Source organism: Neolamprologus brichardi, unplaced genomic scaffold (assembly GCF_056152115.1).
Source record: "Neolamprologus brichardi isolate AB-2024 unplaced genomic scaffold, ASM5615211v1 NODE_ptg000038l+_length_1369362_cov_1, whole genome shotgun sequence".
Taxonomy (NCBI): Eukaryota; Metazoa; Chordata; class Actinopteri; order Cichliformes; family Cichlidae; genus Neolamprologus; species Neolamprologus brichardi.
Genome location: NW_028270040.1, coordinates 758,211 through 776,480, shown reverse-complemented (window position 1 = coordinate 776,480; position 18,270 = coordinate 758,211). Strand labels below are relative to the sequence as shown.

General features: G+C 46.3%; 1 protein-coding gene across 1 annotated transcript; it reads right to left on the bottom strand.

Moving 5' to 3' along the window:
- Positions 1 to 2,111: 2,111 nt before the first annotated feature.
- ipmkb (inositol polyphosphate multikinase b) lies at positions 2,112 to 17,585 on the bottom strand. The gene is made up of 6 exons (XM_087837009.1): positions 16,384 to 17,585; positions 13,439 to 13,524; positions 12,317 to 12,413; positions 11,647 to 11,819; positions 6,756 to 6,837; positions 2,112 to 5,290 (listed from the first exon to the last, which is right to left on the bottom strand). The coding sequence occupies exons 1-6, from the start codon at positions 16,667 to 16,669 to the stop codon at positions 4,548 to 4,550; spliced, it is 1,467 nt and encodes a 488-aa protein (XP_087693135.1). The 5' UTR covers positions 16,670 to 17,585; the 3' UTR covers positions 2,112 to 4,547.
- Positions 17,586 to 18,270: the final 685 nt, after the last annotated feature.

Sequence of the window (18,270 nt, the reverse complement as noted above, 5' to 3'; positions counted from 1 at the left end):
TTTTAACGCTGCCAGACGATCCGGCGCTACCATGAGCACGCCTTCCAACTACACATAGAATACATAAACATAACATTGGGAAGACAGGTCAGAGGTACCAAAAAAACGTTGCAGGCAGTCGAGGCTCCTACCGCCCTGCACTGATGGTCCCCTTCCTGCAGACGGTTTGCTGCCATGCATGGCTGAGAGCAGATTGCCTGTGGGCCCCCCTGCCCCTATTGGATCTGCCTCTGGTCACCCCCCTAGGGCTTCCTCCTGGGGAGGGCTGCATGTCCTAAAAGGGAGGTGAGGGTGATGGACTCCCCGTTGGCTGAACTACACAGGGTCATGGTGACCCAGGCTTGTCTATCCAACACGACGGCCATCTTTCAATTCAATTCAATTCAATTTTATTTATATAGCGCCAAATCACAACAAATGTCGCCTCAAGGCGCTTCATAGATACAGAGAAAAGCCCAACAATCATATGACCCCCTATGAGCAAGCACTTTGGCGACAGTGGGAAGGAAAAACTCCCTTTTAACAGGAAGAAACCTCCGGCAGAACCAGGCTCAGGGAGGGGCGGGGCCATCTGCTGTGATTGGTTGGGGTGAGAGAAGGAAGATCTATGCTTGCTAACCAAGCTTACTGGCCTTACCTGATAACATAGTACTTTACACTCTGGTCCAAATACCATCACTTCTAACCCCCAAAACGATTAAGATTGGAGCGGCTAGTTTCAAATATGGAGTCCAAAACCAAGCACTGCACTGCAAGACAGAGTTGTTAGATTTAAAAATAATTATCAAAATATCTCTTATATTGCTAAAATGGTTAAAGAAAGGTTCTGTCCTAACCATTTTAATCAAAAATAGGAGTATGTAGTAATCAGGTAGTATGGCTGTGTTCTGGTGTCAGGAATGACGCAGCTCGTCAAACTGTTTATATGTTTATTGTTGAAAAAACAATGGACAGAGGGAGTTGCACTGTTTTCTTCAGCCTCTTTATCATACAAATCCAGTAAATGAAAATTCAGACCATTTTATAATTCCACAAAGATGATTTAAGAGCTCAGAGTCCTAGGGTACAGGGACCGTCCACGTCCAGTGCTGAAAGAGGAGCTGCTCCACAGGAAGTGCTCACAGCAAGCTTTCAGTCATCACGTGACACAAACACACTTAAGTAAATCAGTGTTGTCACTCAAAGTAACTGTGCTGGATGAAAGGACAGTAAATGTGAACCACAGTTTGTATTTAAACATTAAACCCATCTCAGGTTTAATGGTACTCCTCTGTCTGTAGCTCTGTCCAGCTGATATGGTAAATGGCCTGTATTTGTATAGCGCTTTACACATCCAGTCATCCACCCATCCACACACTGGTGATGGCAGCTACATTGTAGCCACAGCTGCCCTGGGGCGCACTGACAGAGGCAAAGCTGCCGGACACTGGCGCCACCGGGCCCTCTGACCACCACCAGTAGGCAACAAGTGAAGTGTCTTGCCCAAGGACACAACGACCGAGACTGTCAGAGCCGGGGCTCGAACCGGCAACCTTCCTATTACAAGACGAACTGCCGGTCTTTGGTGTCACACGGAAAACTCAAATACTGCCAAAATGATTCTGATTGGCTGAAAAGATCAGAACATGTTAACTGAGGATCACATGATGAAGCTCATGCTGGCTTTGGCAGTTTTACGCTTTCCAAATGCACCCTGTTAAATTTCTCCTCTCTGCAGTTTGCTGTGACTCTTCACTGGAGTGAGCCTCAAAGTTAAACATGTATGCCAGCGTGCAAAAAACATCCTGGATTCGCCTCATTGTGACTTCCAGTTCCTGAAAAGTAAAATCAGGCTGAAGGATGGTTGGATCCTGATGTAAACATACCTGAACAGATGAGGTTCAGGAACAGATTAAACCTTTAAACCGAAGCTCTTTTTCCTGAAGAGATTCAGAACGGCACTCTGCATCCACACTTCCTTCTTCTAACTCTCTACACAGAGAGTTTGATTCGATATGTCAACTTTATTTTCAACATTTTGAATCTTACCTTCTTGTTAGAGCAAAGAGGTCATATGTAAAGCTCTTTAAGATGAAGCAGTCTTGTTTTAAAAAGCAGACAAGCACTCAAAGCAGATTAGAGTTTTTATTCACTTTGACTTTATATTACAGTTGAGATGCAAATGAACAAATTTGGGTAATTAGGCAGATTGTTGTTACAATTTAGTCAGTGATTCAGACTTTTTCAGTTTGCACCTAAAGTACTGTAAAAGAGATCGATGCACAAATGAGTGAAGGAAGAAAACAACAACAACGACAGAAATCATATGATATGCTTCATCTGACTGGCTGTAAAGTGAAGCAGGAATAAGATGAGAAATGTCACAAACCTGTGACCAGTGTTAGCAGACCAACACGCCGGTGTCATCAGGTTCACGTTGGGAACAAAGTGGACGCGATGTTGGTAAAGCTGCCTGCACCGAGACGCCGGGCCCCAGGGACACGCCCTGACTCGGTGAACGCAATGCCCTTCTGTTAGTTAGCCACGACACAGCAGGCCCAGAGTCACAAGCTGCCACAATGATCATGATCCAGATGTGTTACCAGAAAATAAGGCAGCGCTTAAAAAAAATTCCCGTAAACATCCTTTAAAATCAATGAAATCATAAAAAAGAAGCAAAGTCAGAGAAAAGTGTCAACCTTTGCTTTTGCTTCACATTACAGTTCAAATACATCAGTTTCATTTACAAAACATCAGGATTTTGAGATTTTCCTTATGTCATGTGATTCAGCTGGAGTCATGGTGCAGAGGCGTTCACACAACGCAACAGCATCAATCACGAGCACCGCCGCACGCTTTTCCAGAACGCTGCCTTATATCAGCAGGGGGATTATTGCCATTCCAGGTCAAAGACAGGAGGGGCTAAGATTCCAAAATAAAAGACAGGAAGCAGATATTTCAGCACTGAATTTACAAGAGATAAAAAAATACTCGTTGACAATTTAAATAAACTTTGAGATCGTGACAAAAGGTCACATTTTTTAAGAAAAGCAGTCTTCAACTGTTCCTACTCGTTCTCGCCCACATCCAGCGGGGACTTCCTGTTCCCGGAGCTGCATCACCATTTCTAAAACAGCTTTCTTTTTTAATATCAGCCTCGTTACCAAGACCGAGGACCGCAAGAAAACCCGGAGCAGCTTTGGGGCCTGAACTTAGTGTGATACAGTCATCTGCAGCAGCTCCATCCTACCAAAGCACGAACAAACACAGAGCTGCCCTCAGCGGAGAGTCGTGTAAGAACGAGTTGGGACTCTGACGCCCACGGCACAAACGTCAAGAGTCACGCACACAGCTTCTTCCTGCAATCTGAAAACTACCCTCAGGGAATCATCTCAGCTTATAGCACATCGTGTATTAATCAGTGCAGCACGTCCCTCTACCAGCCACACACACACGCACACACACACACACTCCTCGTGCCTATGGTACGACAACTTTTCTCCGTGCCCCTGGGCAGAAACACCATGCCGCGCACACACACACACGCACACACACACGCACACACACACGCACACACACACGCACACACACACACACGATCCCTTCCCAGTTATAATGGCTGATTTTCCACTTGTTACCCAGTTAGAAGTTAGAAATGAATTCCTCACACGATCAACTTAAGTCACTGGCCTAAGCTAACAACAGAACGATGGCACTGGAGTCATCACGACGAATCCAAACGTAGAGAAAAGCAGACGCGCGTCTGACAGGATGATGTGGCAGCTCGACGTTTACAAGGACAGAAGCAGCCACGGAGAAAGACGACGGGTCAACGCCGATGAGCTCGATCGTGTCGAAGATCAAACACGCCATGGCTGAGACGAGGAGCACGGGAGCACTAACATTAAGTTGTTTCTTACAGTAAATACCTGAGTTAGACATGTTTAGACAGCGGTATGAACAACAAGTGTGTAGCAGGCCTCATCCCTGACTCACGTCTGCTTTCCAGCCCTGTTTAGGAATCTGACGCCACACTGTAAACATAAATGAATCCAGTTAAGCCCGTGAATGATAAGATGATCAGGAAGTGTAGCATGAGCGGTGGAGCTTTAGGTAGTTTACACACAGACTGCATAGAAGTCACCACAATCCTGACCCTGTGAATCCAGGAAAACAAAATCCCTCCGTCTGCACAGCTGACAGGAAACATCAGGACTGAGGTGGTGGATCTGCGGTCTGCAGCTCGCGCCTGAAGGCGAGACACCGCAGAGCCGTCGGCAGCGTTATCAGAGGTGCGGTCGACACCTTTGATCATTTTACACTACGTGCCGTCACAGTTTCACTGGCCGTGGCGTCAGATACTCAAACTGAGGTCGCTGAGGTCAGGTGACCGTGTGAGCATCAGTGAGCTGCAGACGCGGTGTGTGGGGTCCTAATGCCTTCATGGATTGGTTAGTGCATGTCGTGCTGAAGAACACAGCTGCCCAGTTGCCTCCGCTGCACGCACACAGTCAGGTGAGATGATGCTTCGTCGTTTCAGCAGGAGGCGGGGTTTGTTTGAGCGAGCTCTACGCTGCATCACACAGGATCTGCTCCAGCACCGTCAGCAGGCGCTTCAGGCCGTAGACGTAGCCGTGATCCTGGCTCTCACTCGGGAAAACGTGAGCAAAGTCGATCATCCTGACCTCCACCTCTACGTCTCCTGCGCTGCTCTCCGTCTCGTCGCCTCCTCGGTCCTTCGCCTCCTCCCCGTCCTCTCTGTCCACGTCCTTCTCTTGCAGGTGGGATTTGTTTCCGTTCCCATTAGGTGGTCGTTGCAGCTCACGTGACTGTTTCCATGCAGAGTTGTCCTCCTCACCCGCTGCTGAGACGCCGTCTCCAGACACGGCGCTCACAGCGCCACCGTCACCCCTGTGACCGTCCTCGCCTTTCCTGCGATTGGAATAAACAGCGTCCAGGCTGTAGTCCCAGTGCTCTGCCACCTGGATGTTGTTGTTGTTGTACTCGGCCACTTCCTCTCCTTGCCCCAGCTTTCCCTGTCTGGCTTTCCGCTCCGTGGCGCCTTCACCTGATGACAAAGACGTGGGCGTTTTCACCATCACAGTGGGGCTGACGGATGGACTGCTGAGGAGGGACGACAGGGAGGATGAAGAGGAGGGCAGGCCTTCGTAGACAAACAGAAGGGAGCTGGCATAGAAAGTCAGCTGGTGCTGGGACTCGAACCAGCGAAGGATCCGCTGCACTCTGCGAATGCTCGCCGCCACGGCGTCCTTCCTCAGGCTGACTCCATTATGGAAGAATTTAGACAAGCCTGGTGGACAGGAGAAGACGTTCAAAAATAATAACAACAATAATAATAACAATAACACACAATAACTCAAGTGCAGCCTGTGTCTCCACTAGGGCTGCCACGATTACGTCGACTATCAAAATCGTCGACGACTGATTTAAACGTCGACGCGTCGTTTGAAGCTTTGTAAGATCCTGAAAGACGCAGGAATAAGTAGTAGGATTTAAGAGTGTAATAACGGACTGAAACAGAAGATGGCAGCACTGCATGTACAAGGATGCCAGCTGCCGTTAAACCCCGAAGAAGAAGAAACTGTGTCCCAGAATTCATAGCGCAGCCCAGCTCAGTTTACAACAATGGCGGCAGCTAGTTAGCTTTAATATTACTCTTATTATTCTTTCTGGGTCACAAAATAAACGTTTAACATATTTTCAGGCGAGAATGTAGCTGTGTAAACCTCAAATATCTGCTCAGTTTATCAAGACACCACATATTTTCAAAAGCGCTCTGACGTTTTCGGAGACGTCTGTTAGCTACTAGCTCGATAGCTAGCCGGGGGCTAGGCTCACTAGAGCCGTGAGAACACCGGACTCCCGCAAACCGTTTTCAAACCCACCGCCGTCTTTCCCTACTCAGGTTAAACATGATATATAAGTCACTTAGATAACTTAAAAATGTTATTGTTTGGCTTTTTTCAGTATTTTATTTGTTCCTGAGTAAATCGGTTTGGCTGAGATTAAAGTTATAGTTTTTACACAGCTGAATAAACATCAAGCAGACAGCTGATTATCAGAAGTGTGAGATGCTCGAGAATTTACTCCGGTGTCCTGATATATTTTAGATAGCAAGGAGTTTATTGAACTTCACCAAAACAATCTGCAAATTTTATTAAAATGTAATAAAGTATCATCATGTCTTTATTTTTAGTTAGCACATACCTGAAACACTTAAAGCTGTAAGCTAATGATAGTTATATAAGAGCAGATGCTGCTGCTGCAATAAGCTGTACGTCCAATGGATGATGATCTGATTAGTCGACTAATCGCAAAAATAATCGGTGACTAGTCGACTATCAAAATAATCGTTTGTGGCAGCCCTAATCTCCACTATGTGTGCCATTGTAACACTGTAATCACGCTGCACACTGATATGTACACCATGCTAACACAGGCCCGATCAGAAGTTTCACATCAGCTGAAAAATGGTAAAAAATCCTATTTTGCATGTTTGAATCTTAACAAGGTTCCAGCTTCAACAGGAAGAAACGAGAGACAAACGAGGTTTAACAGCATCAGGCTGGAGCCCCTTTGTTCCTGCAGACCTTTGACTGGCACAGACTCACACAGCGTCCACACCCCAGCACTGAGATCGGGTGAATGTGGAGGAGCAGTCAATGTTCAACAAACTACAGCATGATATGAGCTGCGTGACCTTGGGGTGGGGGAGTAAAGCCCCTGTTTACATTTCATCAAACACACACACATACCATCTTTGAGAGTGTCCGTAACCAATCCTCTTCCATAATGCTGATCATAGGAGTCGAACGTGTCCGTGCACACCTTGTACACCTGAGAATACAAGAAAATCTCACATTAAAACAAACGTCTGCATCAGTTTTGGTTTGAAATACAGTGTCACTGCTCTCAGAGTCACTTATTCAGCAGCTGGCAGCAAACCCAGAATGTTCCTGGACTTCCTGCTGAGACGGCACAACAACATCTGTGAGCTGTGACGAGGCCTGATCGCTCAGGACTCTGTGATGGATTTCAAACTGATCGAAGACAGTGAGCCAATGAGAGAACGGGATCTGAAGGCTGCCTCCACCTAGTGGCCCAGAACTACACAAACGTGTGTGCATGTGTGTAACTGCAGCAGTGGTTCGAGCTCAGAAGCTTCTGTTAATGTGCTGGATGCAGAGTTACACACCGACACAGCTTCAGAGCCGCGACTCAAACACTGTGCAGCTCTTTCAGACTGACATTTCTGTCCACAAACCCATGCAATGCATGCTGGGAGCCTTTCAACATATTTACGTCTGCAATCCCATGATCATGAACGATAAAGGGGATTCACTACAATCTAAAAATCAAGACAGCCATGACAAAGATTCCACAAATTAAAAAACAACCCTCAAAATGGATTTAGAGCCAAACTAACTGGATCAACTGTCACAGGTTTATTTTAGCATAATAATGACATGCTGTCTTCTGTTTCCGTCATCAGGAAGAGAGTGATCAGCAAACAGCAGCATCCTCTCTACGTAAACAACTGAAGTAGACAGGAACGCCCTCAGATCAGTGTGCTAACCTCAGATGGTATCATGATGCATACCCACCCCGCTCCTGTCAGTAGCATACAGCTCCACTGTAATGCTGATGAATGTTTACAGCATTTAGAATCAGTCTACAGAGAGCACTCTAACTTTAGCATTACTAAGGTATTAGAAAAAGCTTAATTTATCATTTATACAGCATTACTCCTCCATAGCATTCATAAACACTCATATGATTATGACTGTGAGGATTACCAGCAGTGATGTAGCAGCAGTGATAACTGTACACAAAGGGTGCAACGATACTTGTATGGATATTGAACCGTTCGATACAGTGCTTTCGGTTTGGTACGCATATGTATGAACAATACAACATTTTTCATTTATTTTATCAACTTTCCTTCTGACGATTCTGTCTGTGTTGAGCGCTCAGTGGATCTGTGTTCGACTACTCCGCCTAGGCTGCACTGTCGAGCGCAGATTCACTGAGCGCAGGGCAAGCTAGCAAGACAGAAGCTAAGCTCGTTGCAACATGGCAAATTGAACCTCCCCCACCCTCATTCAGATCTGGCGTTTGGAACTATTTTGGTTTTCATGTGATGTATGACCCTGAAGGTAAGCGCGTCATGGACTAAAGTAAAACAGTATGTTGGATGTGTCAGCAATGCTCAATTACATTGGTGGGAACTAGTGCGTTAGCGCAGTTAGCTCGTTAACGTGTTGACGCCGTCCAGCCCCACGCACGGGGCGATCCGCGGTAGCTCGTTAACGGAGATTTGCCGTGTTGTGGCGTTAACGTCATTTCAGATTAACGCTGACAGCACTAGTGGGAACACAACGAATATGACTGCACATTTACTCCGACATCATCCTAGTGCAAAGACAAGTGGAAGCAGACAAAAACAACAAGCACGCATGCTACAAACTTTACCCGAGTCATTTAGACAGCCGTTAGCACATGATTCTCCTTATGGGGACCTGATATGTTTAATATGCTGCTGAGAATATAGCCCAGAAGAAGCGTATAGTAGAGCTTTTATTTTGGAAAGAGCCATTTCTCTGTAATAAACTCTCTTTTCCAAAGATGAGTGATTTCTCCATCAGATAGATTTATTATTTTGTTGTTTCAGCAACATTAAATTTAAAAACTGTACTTTTGGGTTAAAATATATATTTATAATTTTAATAAATGACAAATTAAAAAAGCATGAACATTTTTTTTGTATCGAAAAAAAAATATTGAACCGAACCGTGAATTTTGTGTATCGTTGCACCCCTGCTGTACACGGTGTAACTAGCGTGATGTTGTTGTAAAATGTTTCCCAGATTAGCATTTTTAAACCTTTCTGCTTTTACAATAGAACTTTATTTTTACTGAATAATCAGTGTTTGGTTTAAAGCTGCACTAAGGTGTTTGTCACCAGCAGAGGGCAGTACAACAACCTACACACAGACACGACGTTTGTGATGAAGTCCAACGTTCAGTCCTGTGAACACGCTGCTGTTATTGCTCGAACCGAAGTTTAACGTTTGGGAGAATGAGCTGTGATGAATTATTTATTGCCTCATTAGCCGTGTTCCCCATTTCAACCTGAATATTAGTGGGCGGAGCCAACATGGGTTCAAGCAACATCTGTATCCCTACTCCAGGCCTTCCCCACCTTACACCAGAGCCATTAGGAATGAGATTCCTGTAATTCCAGAATGAATCTCCAGTTCGGGCATAAATGATGTTATCTAAATTTTACACATTTACTACTTACAGTTTAAGCCTAACGAGTGATGCTGACAGATTTCTTTCATTTATTTACCAAAATAAACCGAGACATGTTCTGGTCCGGCCCACTAAGATCAAACTGGGCTGTATGATGGAAACTGCTCTTGCAGTGTTCAGTAATGTTAGAAAAGAACTATATAAATGGCAGTGCATGTGATGCTCATACACTCACATGGACACTGCAAACGTGTTTACTTAACTGACCTCAGTAAAACCTCACACTTTACCAACACAAACAGGTTTCTTTGGCTCCCTGGGACATGTTTGCTGTGCAGTGTCCCATTGTTCTGCAGAGACCACATGATAAACACTGAGCACTCAGCTAAAGTCCACACGCAGACATCGCATTTTATGAGCCGTTTACAATGGGTGTGGAGTTATAAAGCTGCTGCTCCGTCGGCCCATCGATCGATGCTAAACACTCTTCACATCATCTACAGTCATCTGTCATCTAGACACTTATGACTCATTTCTGCAAAACACATTCGTGACGTCTCAGCACTGAATCACACGTATCCTCCCCTCTTTCATGCCGCACACTCTCTCACCCTGTAAACTGACCGGCCGTCTGTATCCACTGTGAGCGAGACATAACTGAAGCCACGGCGGCTCAAATGTCACCCTGGTTACCGAGATCTGCATCGGGTGATGAGGACCAGACCTTCAGCAGATCCCAGGAACGACATCTGAGATCTCCACCACGAAGGACGCAGTCCCAGAAACAGCAAAGACACTGCACAGGACCCTGAAGCTCCAGGCCTCTGGCAGAGGATCACGCACAGGGATTTCTTTATATCTCTGTATATGTCTGCATCTCATGTTTGCTACATTTGATCTTAAACAGAAGCAAAGGGGAGAAAATGTATCTAATGTGACAGAGTTGGTGTTACAGGGTTAAAGGGTGCTAAATAGAAAGTTTGGGGCTTTTCCCCAAAATCCAACCTTTGTGTCACCATTAGCTCAGTCTACACGAGCCCTCTGTACTTTATGCTCACCTCAGATTAGCCCCAGACACAGAACAAGTGTGCTCTTCCACTAGAAACTTGTTTGGCGACCTTTGCACTTCATGGCTCTCTGACCTTTGACCCAGACACATCACACCAATAAGAGGAGGAGAAGTGAAAACAAGTCATCAACACTTTCACACCACAGCAAACGAGCTGGAGGAAACACTGAATGCAGTCCTGGAGTCAGAGCTCAGCGGCACATTCACATTGATGCTTTTAAACATCTGTTCAAAGACAAATAAAGGAGAGTATCAGAGTGAGCATGAAACCAGCGCTGGCCTGTGTCACTCTCACACTCTTGAAGTAGCAGCACTACTACTGAGGATGATGACGCTGACAGGTTGTAATGGAAACTGATCGACCTGATAAAGGTTTCGCTATGTGACTCTCTTTCAAACAGATAAGCCGTCTCTGTCGTTCCTCTTATCTGTTTGTTTGGTGTGGACACAAGTGGGTGTGGCTGTGTGTGCATGCACATGGAAGCGCCGCGCACTGTTCAGCTGATTTATTACAGGGTTAAAGATTAACCCATTTCCAGGTCCACTCCAGGGCAAACGTTACTCGTTCTCCTTATCGTAGTGATTTGTGAGCCTGTGCAGCAAAGACATTTCCTCCTGCAGGTTACTGCAGACGTCAGCTTTACTGATACTGTGGAAATAAAGATGTGAGTCTGTGTTGGAACCAACACCAGCCTTTCTACATGCTTTCTTTGTTTGCATGCAGCTGTCTCAGCAGATGTAACTAGCAAAGGTGTCTAAACGTGCTGGAGAAAAGATGCAACTTTTACATACTAAGCACCTTCAGCTTCACTGACACGAAAGACACTGAAACATGTGCGAGTCATAAGATCAGTCAACCTCTCACGTTAGACCCACAGCCTGCAGAACAGCGGCGTGCTGACAGCGGCGTTGGTCGTTTTCTGCACTGTCATGTCAACATTTAACATGCTGACTGAGGTCTGATGGGAGCCATGTTGCTCTTGGGTGTTTGGAGCAGCGCATTGATGTTGGGGTGAATTTGCCGGGGCCTCCACTCCGACTGGCAGCTGTTTCCTCTCGTTACCAAACGTTCTCTCGGTGTTTCCAGAGTGACGGGCAGCAACAGTTGCTTCTCTAAGATCACTGCTGATGTTTCTCCTCCACAAGCTGCTTTCAAAGTGCTCACTGCACCTTCTCCTCACCTTCTTAACTCCTACAGAAACACTCGGGGGGATATTTGGCTCTTCACACAAAGACTCTGCATCTGGACACCGACTGATCTGCAGGCCTGCATGTAAACCAGTGCGTGCTTTTACTGTCACAGCACCACGACTCAAACTCACCCTCAAGCCAAGCACCAGGAAGCCGATCTCCTCCATCAGCGGGTATTTCCTGATCTGCTGTTCCCGTTTCTCCTGTGAGGCGTACGGATCATAGCTCCGCTGGCCCAGCTTCACATCCATGATACAGGGTTTGATGAAGTGACGAGTCACATCCTCCAGCTTCAGGTACAGGTCTGTCAGGCACAACAGAAGGTGTTAGTTTGTCTGATTGTTGGTGATGAACGTTCACGGAGCTTGAAGGCATATCAGCGTGAGTTTTATTTAAAAATCTACCTCATGTAAGAATACAATAATATGAAGACACGCCCGCAGTGCAACACCTGCACCAACAATCACACATCTGGATGCACCAGGATGGACACGAATCACGTGCTGAAGCTTTCACAGCTCTCATCGTGGACTCAGGGGTTTTCTCTTTGACTCTGCGCACAGCTACAGATCCTTACTGAGACTGACTGTTACAGTAAAATGTCAGTGTCTGTACTGGTATTTGGAGCTGGAGGTCCCAGCGTGCACTGGGTCAGAAGCTCTCAGGTTTGCTGATCTGAGACATCTTTGCTCACACGCAGGTAAACCGTGTGCAGAGAGGAGACTGTTAAACTCACTGTTAGCTTTTTTGTCTTTTGTCCGGCTAACACTAGCTGTTGTCCGTGTGATGCCGCAGTCTTACCGTTGGGCCTGTCAGGAGAGGACCAGGTGCCGTAGTATCTGGGCAGATACGTCTGGAGCTCGAGAAGACAGGGATCGCAGCAGTCCTCTGCATAAACCTGGGACAGAAAGACATACGATGGTTTATCTATGTGAAGAAGTACCTGCCAAAGCTTTTACAGCAACTAAAATCATCTCTCAGGACGGCATGGAGAAAAGGAAGATGGTGCAGCAAAGAACTGAACAATCTTTGGTATCAGTGCCTCCCACCACGAAAATAATACTCAGGCTCTTTATAGTGCAGAGAGGTCAGTGTACTGGAAGTGAAGGGTGGCTAAATCTGTTGATGCTGGGACTGTTTTAAAGTCTCCTGAAGGTTAAAGGTACAAACAGACAGCAAGCATGTGTTTGATGACACTGCCTCCTGAGCTTAGTAAAGTTTTGGAAACTGGGAGTGATGCTGGTCAGTGTGGGCCTGCTGCTGGGATCCCGTCAAACGACAGCCACACGTTAGCCTCAGACTGACCTGACACAGCTCTAAAGAAAACAGTGACGCAGCTCACTGTGGCTGCTGTACTGATAATTACATTTACAGTTCTTCATCCATCCAACACTGCGAGCTACAGCTGACCCGGTGACCCCGGGGGAACTTTAAGCTCCACCCGAGATCCAACAGCCTGGGTAGAACATGTTTCAGCTTTATTGTGAGACAGCATCGTGCAGCTTCTGAAGGTCACAAGGTTGAGTTCAAGTGTGAAGTCATTATGTTACACTTGAAATATAATAGGAGGAAAAAACCAAGCAAACAAAAACCTGCCCAGGCTACTCTGGTCTCGTCTGTGACTCACGCTGCAAACCTGCGTCCTCAGCAGAGCTGCAAAACAAGGCTGTTAATGCCCTTCATGTACTTACTGAGCAGCATTTATAAGTCGGTTAACTTTATCACCACAAACATGTTTCCTGCTAATCTCCTCAAAATATCAGTTTTATTTTGAAAGCACACAAAGTTTAAAAACAATATTTTGAGACATAAATGTTGTTTTTATTTTTTGGACCATTTTCAAAGAGACCATGTGACCCGGTACAATGTGTGTGTGTGTGTGTGTGTGTGTGTGTGTGTGTGTGTGTGTGTGTGTGTGTGTACCATGCTGTAAAACTGCATCTCTCGTGGACCTCTGGGTGGAGGCTGAAGCTGTTTGAGGACTGTTCCATCTGGATGCTGCAAAATACCTGCAAGAAACACAAAAGTTACTGAAAATGGAAACTTAGAAAAAGGCCGACGGCTGCAGGTGCTGCACAGTAAGACGATGGTTTAAAGACACCGTAACAGTTTAACCATAAACGATTCATTCAGCACTGAGCTTTATGATAAAGCTCTTAAATCAAAGGTTTGACAGAAACACACAGAGAGGAAAAATAAAACACAACACTTAATGATTCACCACATTTACACACATGACAAATACGAGCTCTCTGACACAAACACATTCACGTCTCTTACAGTTTGCTGGTATTTTATTGGTGGGAACATGTTGTGTTTGGACATGACGGCTTTTCCCTGGTTTTCATTTGAACCACCATCAAATGAAAACCAGCCTGAATACAAGCAGCGGCTCATGTTAGTTCACACAGGCGACAGAGCTCACGTCAGAAAACCTTAAACACTTTTGAAAAGGAAATTGTGATTGTGTCACTGTTACGTGTTTGTAAGGCTGCTGAAACAAAGCCAACCAAACTACGTCGTCATGCTTCTGAAAGGCAACAGAGATCATGAGTGGGCACCATCACCACAGTCGCGCCTGTGACACCTGCTGCTGCAACACAAAGTGTTGCAATCAAATATTGTGCCATCGACAATGACACAGCTGTGCAGTTTCTGTAGGGTCTGCAGCCGTGACACTGACCCCACCCGTGAGAAGACGGAGAGAAAATGTGCACAGACGACCAAGATAACTTATTCTGAATGCAAATATCCAGACAAACGTGTCCTTTTAACCCTCCGGCTCACTACAATTATGTGAGAATAGGGCGGGGCATTCAGGGAATTCAGAGGCAGTGGGTGCGTCACGTGTCACGTGGTCCAGTCTATGCAAACCTCACTTAAACCAAACATGTTTCCGGTCATGACGAAGAATCTTATGGAGACCGTTTCGTGTTGTTCCTGTTCGCAGAAAGAGCAGCTGCTCAGACCTGAAACCTGGACAGTGGCAGAGGAACCGTTTGCAAGAACACCTTTAACAGCACAGCAGAGGCCTGAAAACAGTGGGAGGAGATCATACAAGCTCAACTTGTTCTACAACTGTCATAAAAGCCACAGCACGCCTTTTCTAGTTGGAGCTTAGGTGCTCTTTGTTAATATTCATTCTGTTCTTGAGGTCAGTAACTTGCCCAAAGATACTTGACATGCAGACTGAGTGAGCCAGGGATCGAACCACCGCTGACCTGCTCGACCTCTGAACCCTCCGATGTTACTCTGCTGTCGCTGCCTCACTGACAGTTCACAACAATATTCAGATTAAAGAGGTTCATACACACACACAGAAAAATGTTTGTTTGTTTGTTTGTTTAAAACAAACATCCGAGTCAGCCTGATCAGCGTAATCACTGCGTAAACATCTGCATTTATTGCCCATATTTACCAAAGTTCCTGACTGTCAGTGAATCATCCATGTGAGCCGACACACCTGAACGCGAGCTAGCCAAACAACAACATCTGATTCGAGCTAACATTATGTCAGGCTAAGAATCACACTCGTCCTCTGATAAACAGCTTGAATACACTCGTATCATATGAGAGAGTGCTGAGTGATGTCAGAGCCGCTGTCAGCTAACAGCTGCAGAAACAGCAGTGCTCAGTGTCGCTGGACAGTTTCACTGACTCCAGAGTTTTACAGCCTCCTTCAGGGCAAACAGACGTGGACACGTATCGACAGCTGAGGTAAACAGCAGACTGACAGCATACACTCACTGAAATCTGCAATGCACTGATATCTAGTGATGTGATTTTGCCCCTTGTACCTTAATAATAATCCAATAAACAGATAAACGTCTCTCAGTACTCATCCAGAGCAGGAGGTTCTCAAGCACAATGTTTCAGGCTGCAAGAAGCCTCAAATATCTGGTGATTGTGAAACCACACAGCAGCAGATATGGGGTGATGAATGAGGAACACAGTCTCCAGAGAGAAGCTGAACTGATAAGAGACGTGCAGCTGCATGAAAAACGTCTTTCTTAAAGCAAAATCTCAAAGTGATGGAGCTGTGACGACGCGACTACGTCAGGTGGACAGAGCGTGAGCCTGTGAGCTACGTGATCAAAGACCGCTGCACAACCATTACTGTGAAACAGGCTGTGGGACACCTTTACAATTACTCTGTGGGATAGATTTGTAATAATACTATCAACAGTCATTGATTCATGTGAAGCTGGCAGCCTTTGTGGAACTAATCAAAATCCATCCATTTCTGTCTGACTGTAACTGTGTCATATAATAGTGTCTCCAGTATTACAGAGACACATCTTTCTCACCGTGATAACACTGGTAAAGTAAACACATGTGTTGGCAACACTAAGACGAGTCCAGGTCTCTGAGAGTCGGAGCTCAAGCTGAAGTGCTCAGCAGTAGTTGCACAACTAAAAACAACAAAGCTGCTCAGGCTACACTTGAGTCTACAGTTGACTCACGCTGTGTCACTACTGTTGCACTACGACCCTGCTGGGAACTTGATTCATACTTCAAATTAGGAAATGTGTCATTGGTGACAGTAAGTCACTGGAAAAGGAGGATAAATGCTTATAAATGCTTCTGCCTGCAGCCATCATCAAAGTGTTCTCCAGTCATTGTATCACACATACAGAAAATGTGTTTTCCTGAAATATTGTGCTATAATTTTGAGTGTATAACGCTCACCCCTACACTGCAGCAAGCGGGACGATGGACAACTTTCTGAATTTTGGTATTTCATGTAAAGGTGCGTTAAGTCAGATCTCCGTGTGAATAACCAGCTGAAGTCACACGAAGGCGAGCACAGCGGTGTGACAGGAACTGTAAGTGCAGGGTGATCCGAGTCGTGTCCGCAGCTGACTTACCCACTTTGTCCACTCCATACTTGTGACCCGCCACCTGGTGTGACAGCGGGACGCAGCCGTTCAGGTGAGCCTGGCTCTGGAGCCCTGAGGGTGGCTGGCCGGGCTTTTCTTTAGGGGGTGCGCCTCCGGGGAGCCGAGAGGTCACCCCACCCGCGGAGGAGCTGTGGGCCAGCTCCAGCCTGCCGAGCGCGACAGAGGACTCCATCATCATCTGAGGCTGAGTTCTTGACATGTGTTTAAAACCGTGGATGTGCAGTGCTGGAAAGTCACAAGCCAAACATGTCATTCACATGCTGTCATTACGTAAAGCTCAGGCTACAGCCACGCGCAAATTCAACAAAGTGTTCCCGGGCACGGTGCCGTCCAGGCGGGGACAGCACAGCGGCTGCTTCGACCCCTGACACGAACCACGCTGACGGGCAGCGTCAGTGAGCGTACCCCCGCTGTGAGCGCCGGGGAACACGGGCCCTAAAGGCAGAGCTGGTTTACTGACGCTCACATCTCGGACAGCAGCATAAATACATCCTGGCCACATCCCACTTCCTACCAGTGTCAGCGCAGGCAGAGCCAAGGGCGACTTCCGCTCGCACACTCCAAAATAAAGCCGACCAACGTGGATAGATCATTCGGGATACACGGCACTGGCAAAGGACGAAACGTTATTTTACAAATGACAAGTCGGCTGTAGTTTTGTTCCAGTTGTACTCCTCCGTTTAACCCCAGAAGCCATTTATAAGCGTAAACAAAACTACTTAGGGCTTTTATTATGGCGGTCAAGTCACACAACTTCCGGTCTCACGTTCTCCGAGTTCCGCCAGCTCCACTTCCTTGCTTCAGAGAAGTAAATACTGATGTCGGAGTAAACGGAGGTGCACGATACAGAGACCCTGTTCCACGCAGCAGCGAGTCGGACACGCGGCGTGATCAGAGTCACACAGACACGACACGATAACCGTCCTCAGCCCGGCCTTGTTATCGATCCTGTCCATTAGGCTGCTAACGGTCCGTCCTCGCGGACACACCGCTGCTGTTCAAAGCCTTCAGCACGAGGGCCCTGCAGCTGAAAACAGGTCCGCGCGCTGTGCCGCAGTCCTAAAGCACTGATATGAAACGAGGTCGGCAGAGCCTTCCTCGGCCACAGATATCCAGGTCAGTGTAGGCGGCAGCCTCTACGTAACGAGCAGCTCAAAGCCTCCCACACGTTTGCGACACTTGCCAGTACTGTCGCAAAACCATCAATTTTCATCCATGAACGACAGCACGTGCCTTCATTTGCATTTTCCACGAAATACATTTTACTCTTACGTGACTAAATATAAAAAGCGTGTCAGTGTTTCGGTTACAATCAGATATTACTGCGAGTCTAATAATAAACTGTATTTGTATAACCCCAAAATAGAACGTGGTTTGAAGAAGACAGTACAAAAGATCAAAATCACAATAAAAAATAGACTCACATAAAACCTGAACAAATCTGAAGTGAAATTAATGGGGCAGAGAAAACGAACTGTATAAAATAATATGCCTTTAGCTTAAATAAGTCAGTAATGACATGAGATACACTTTATTTGGGCACAGCAAACATATAACAAGTAGTTTGAACATGTGATGAGCAGCAGTGTGGCTTCATGCTGAGAAAGAGCACTACAGATATGATGTTTATTATAGAGGAGGTCAGAAAGAGCTTCACTGTGTCTGTGTGGATGTGCATGAGGAGGCCAGGAGTGGCACAGATGTATGTGAGGGTGGTGCGGAGAGACAGTGGTGAGGTGTTCACGGTGGTCGTGGGATCACACCTGGGGTCTGCTCTGAGCTCCTTCCTCTTTGCACAGACTGTCAGATTAGGTCAGGCAGGCGTCTCTGTGGACTATGATGTTTGCAGGTGAC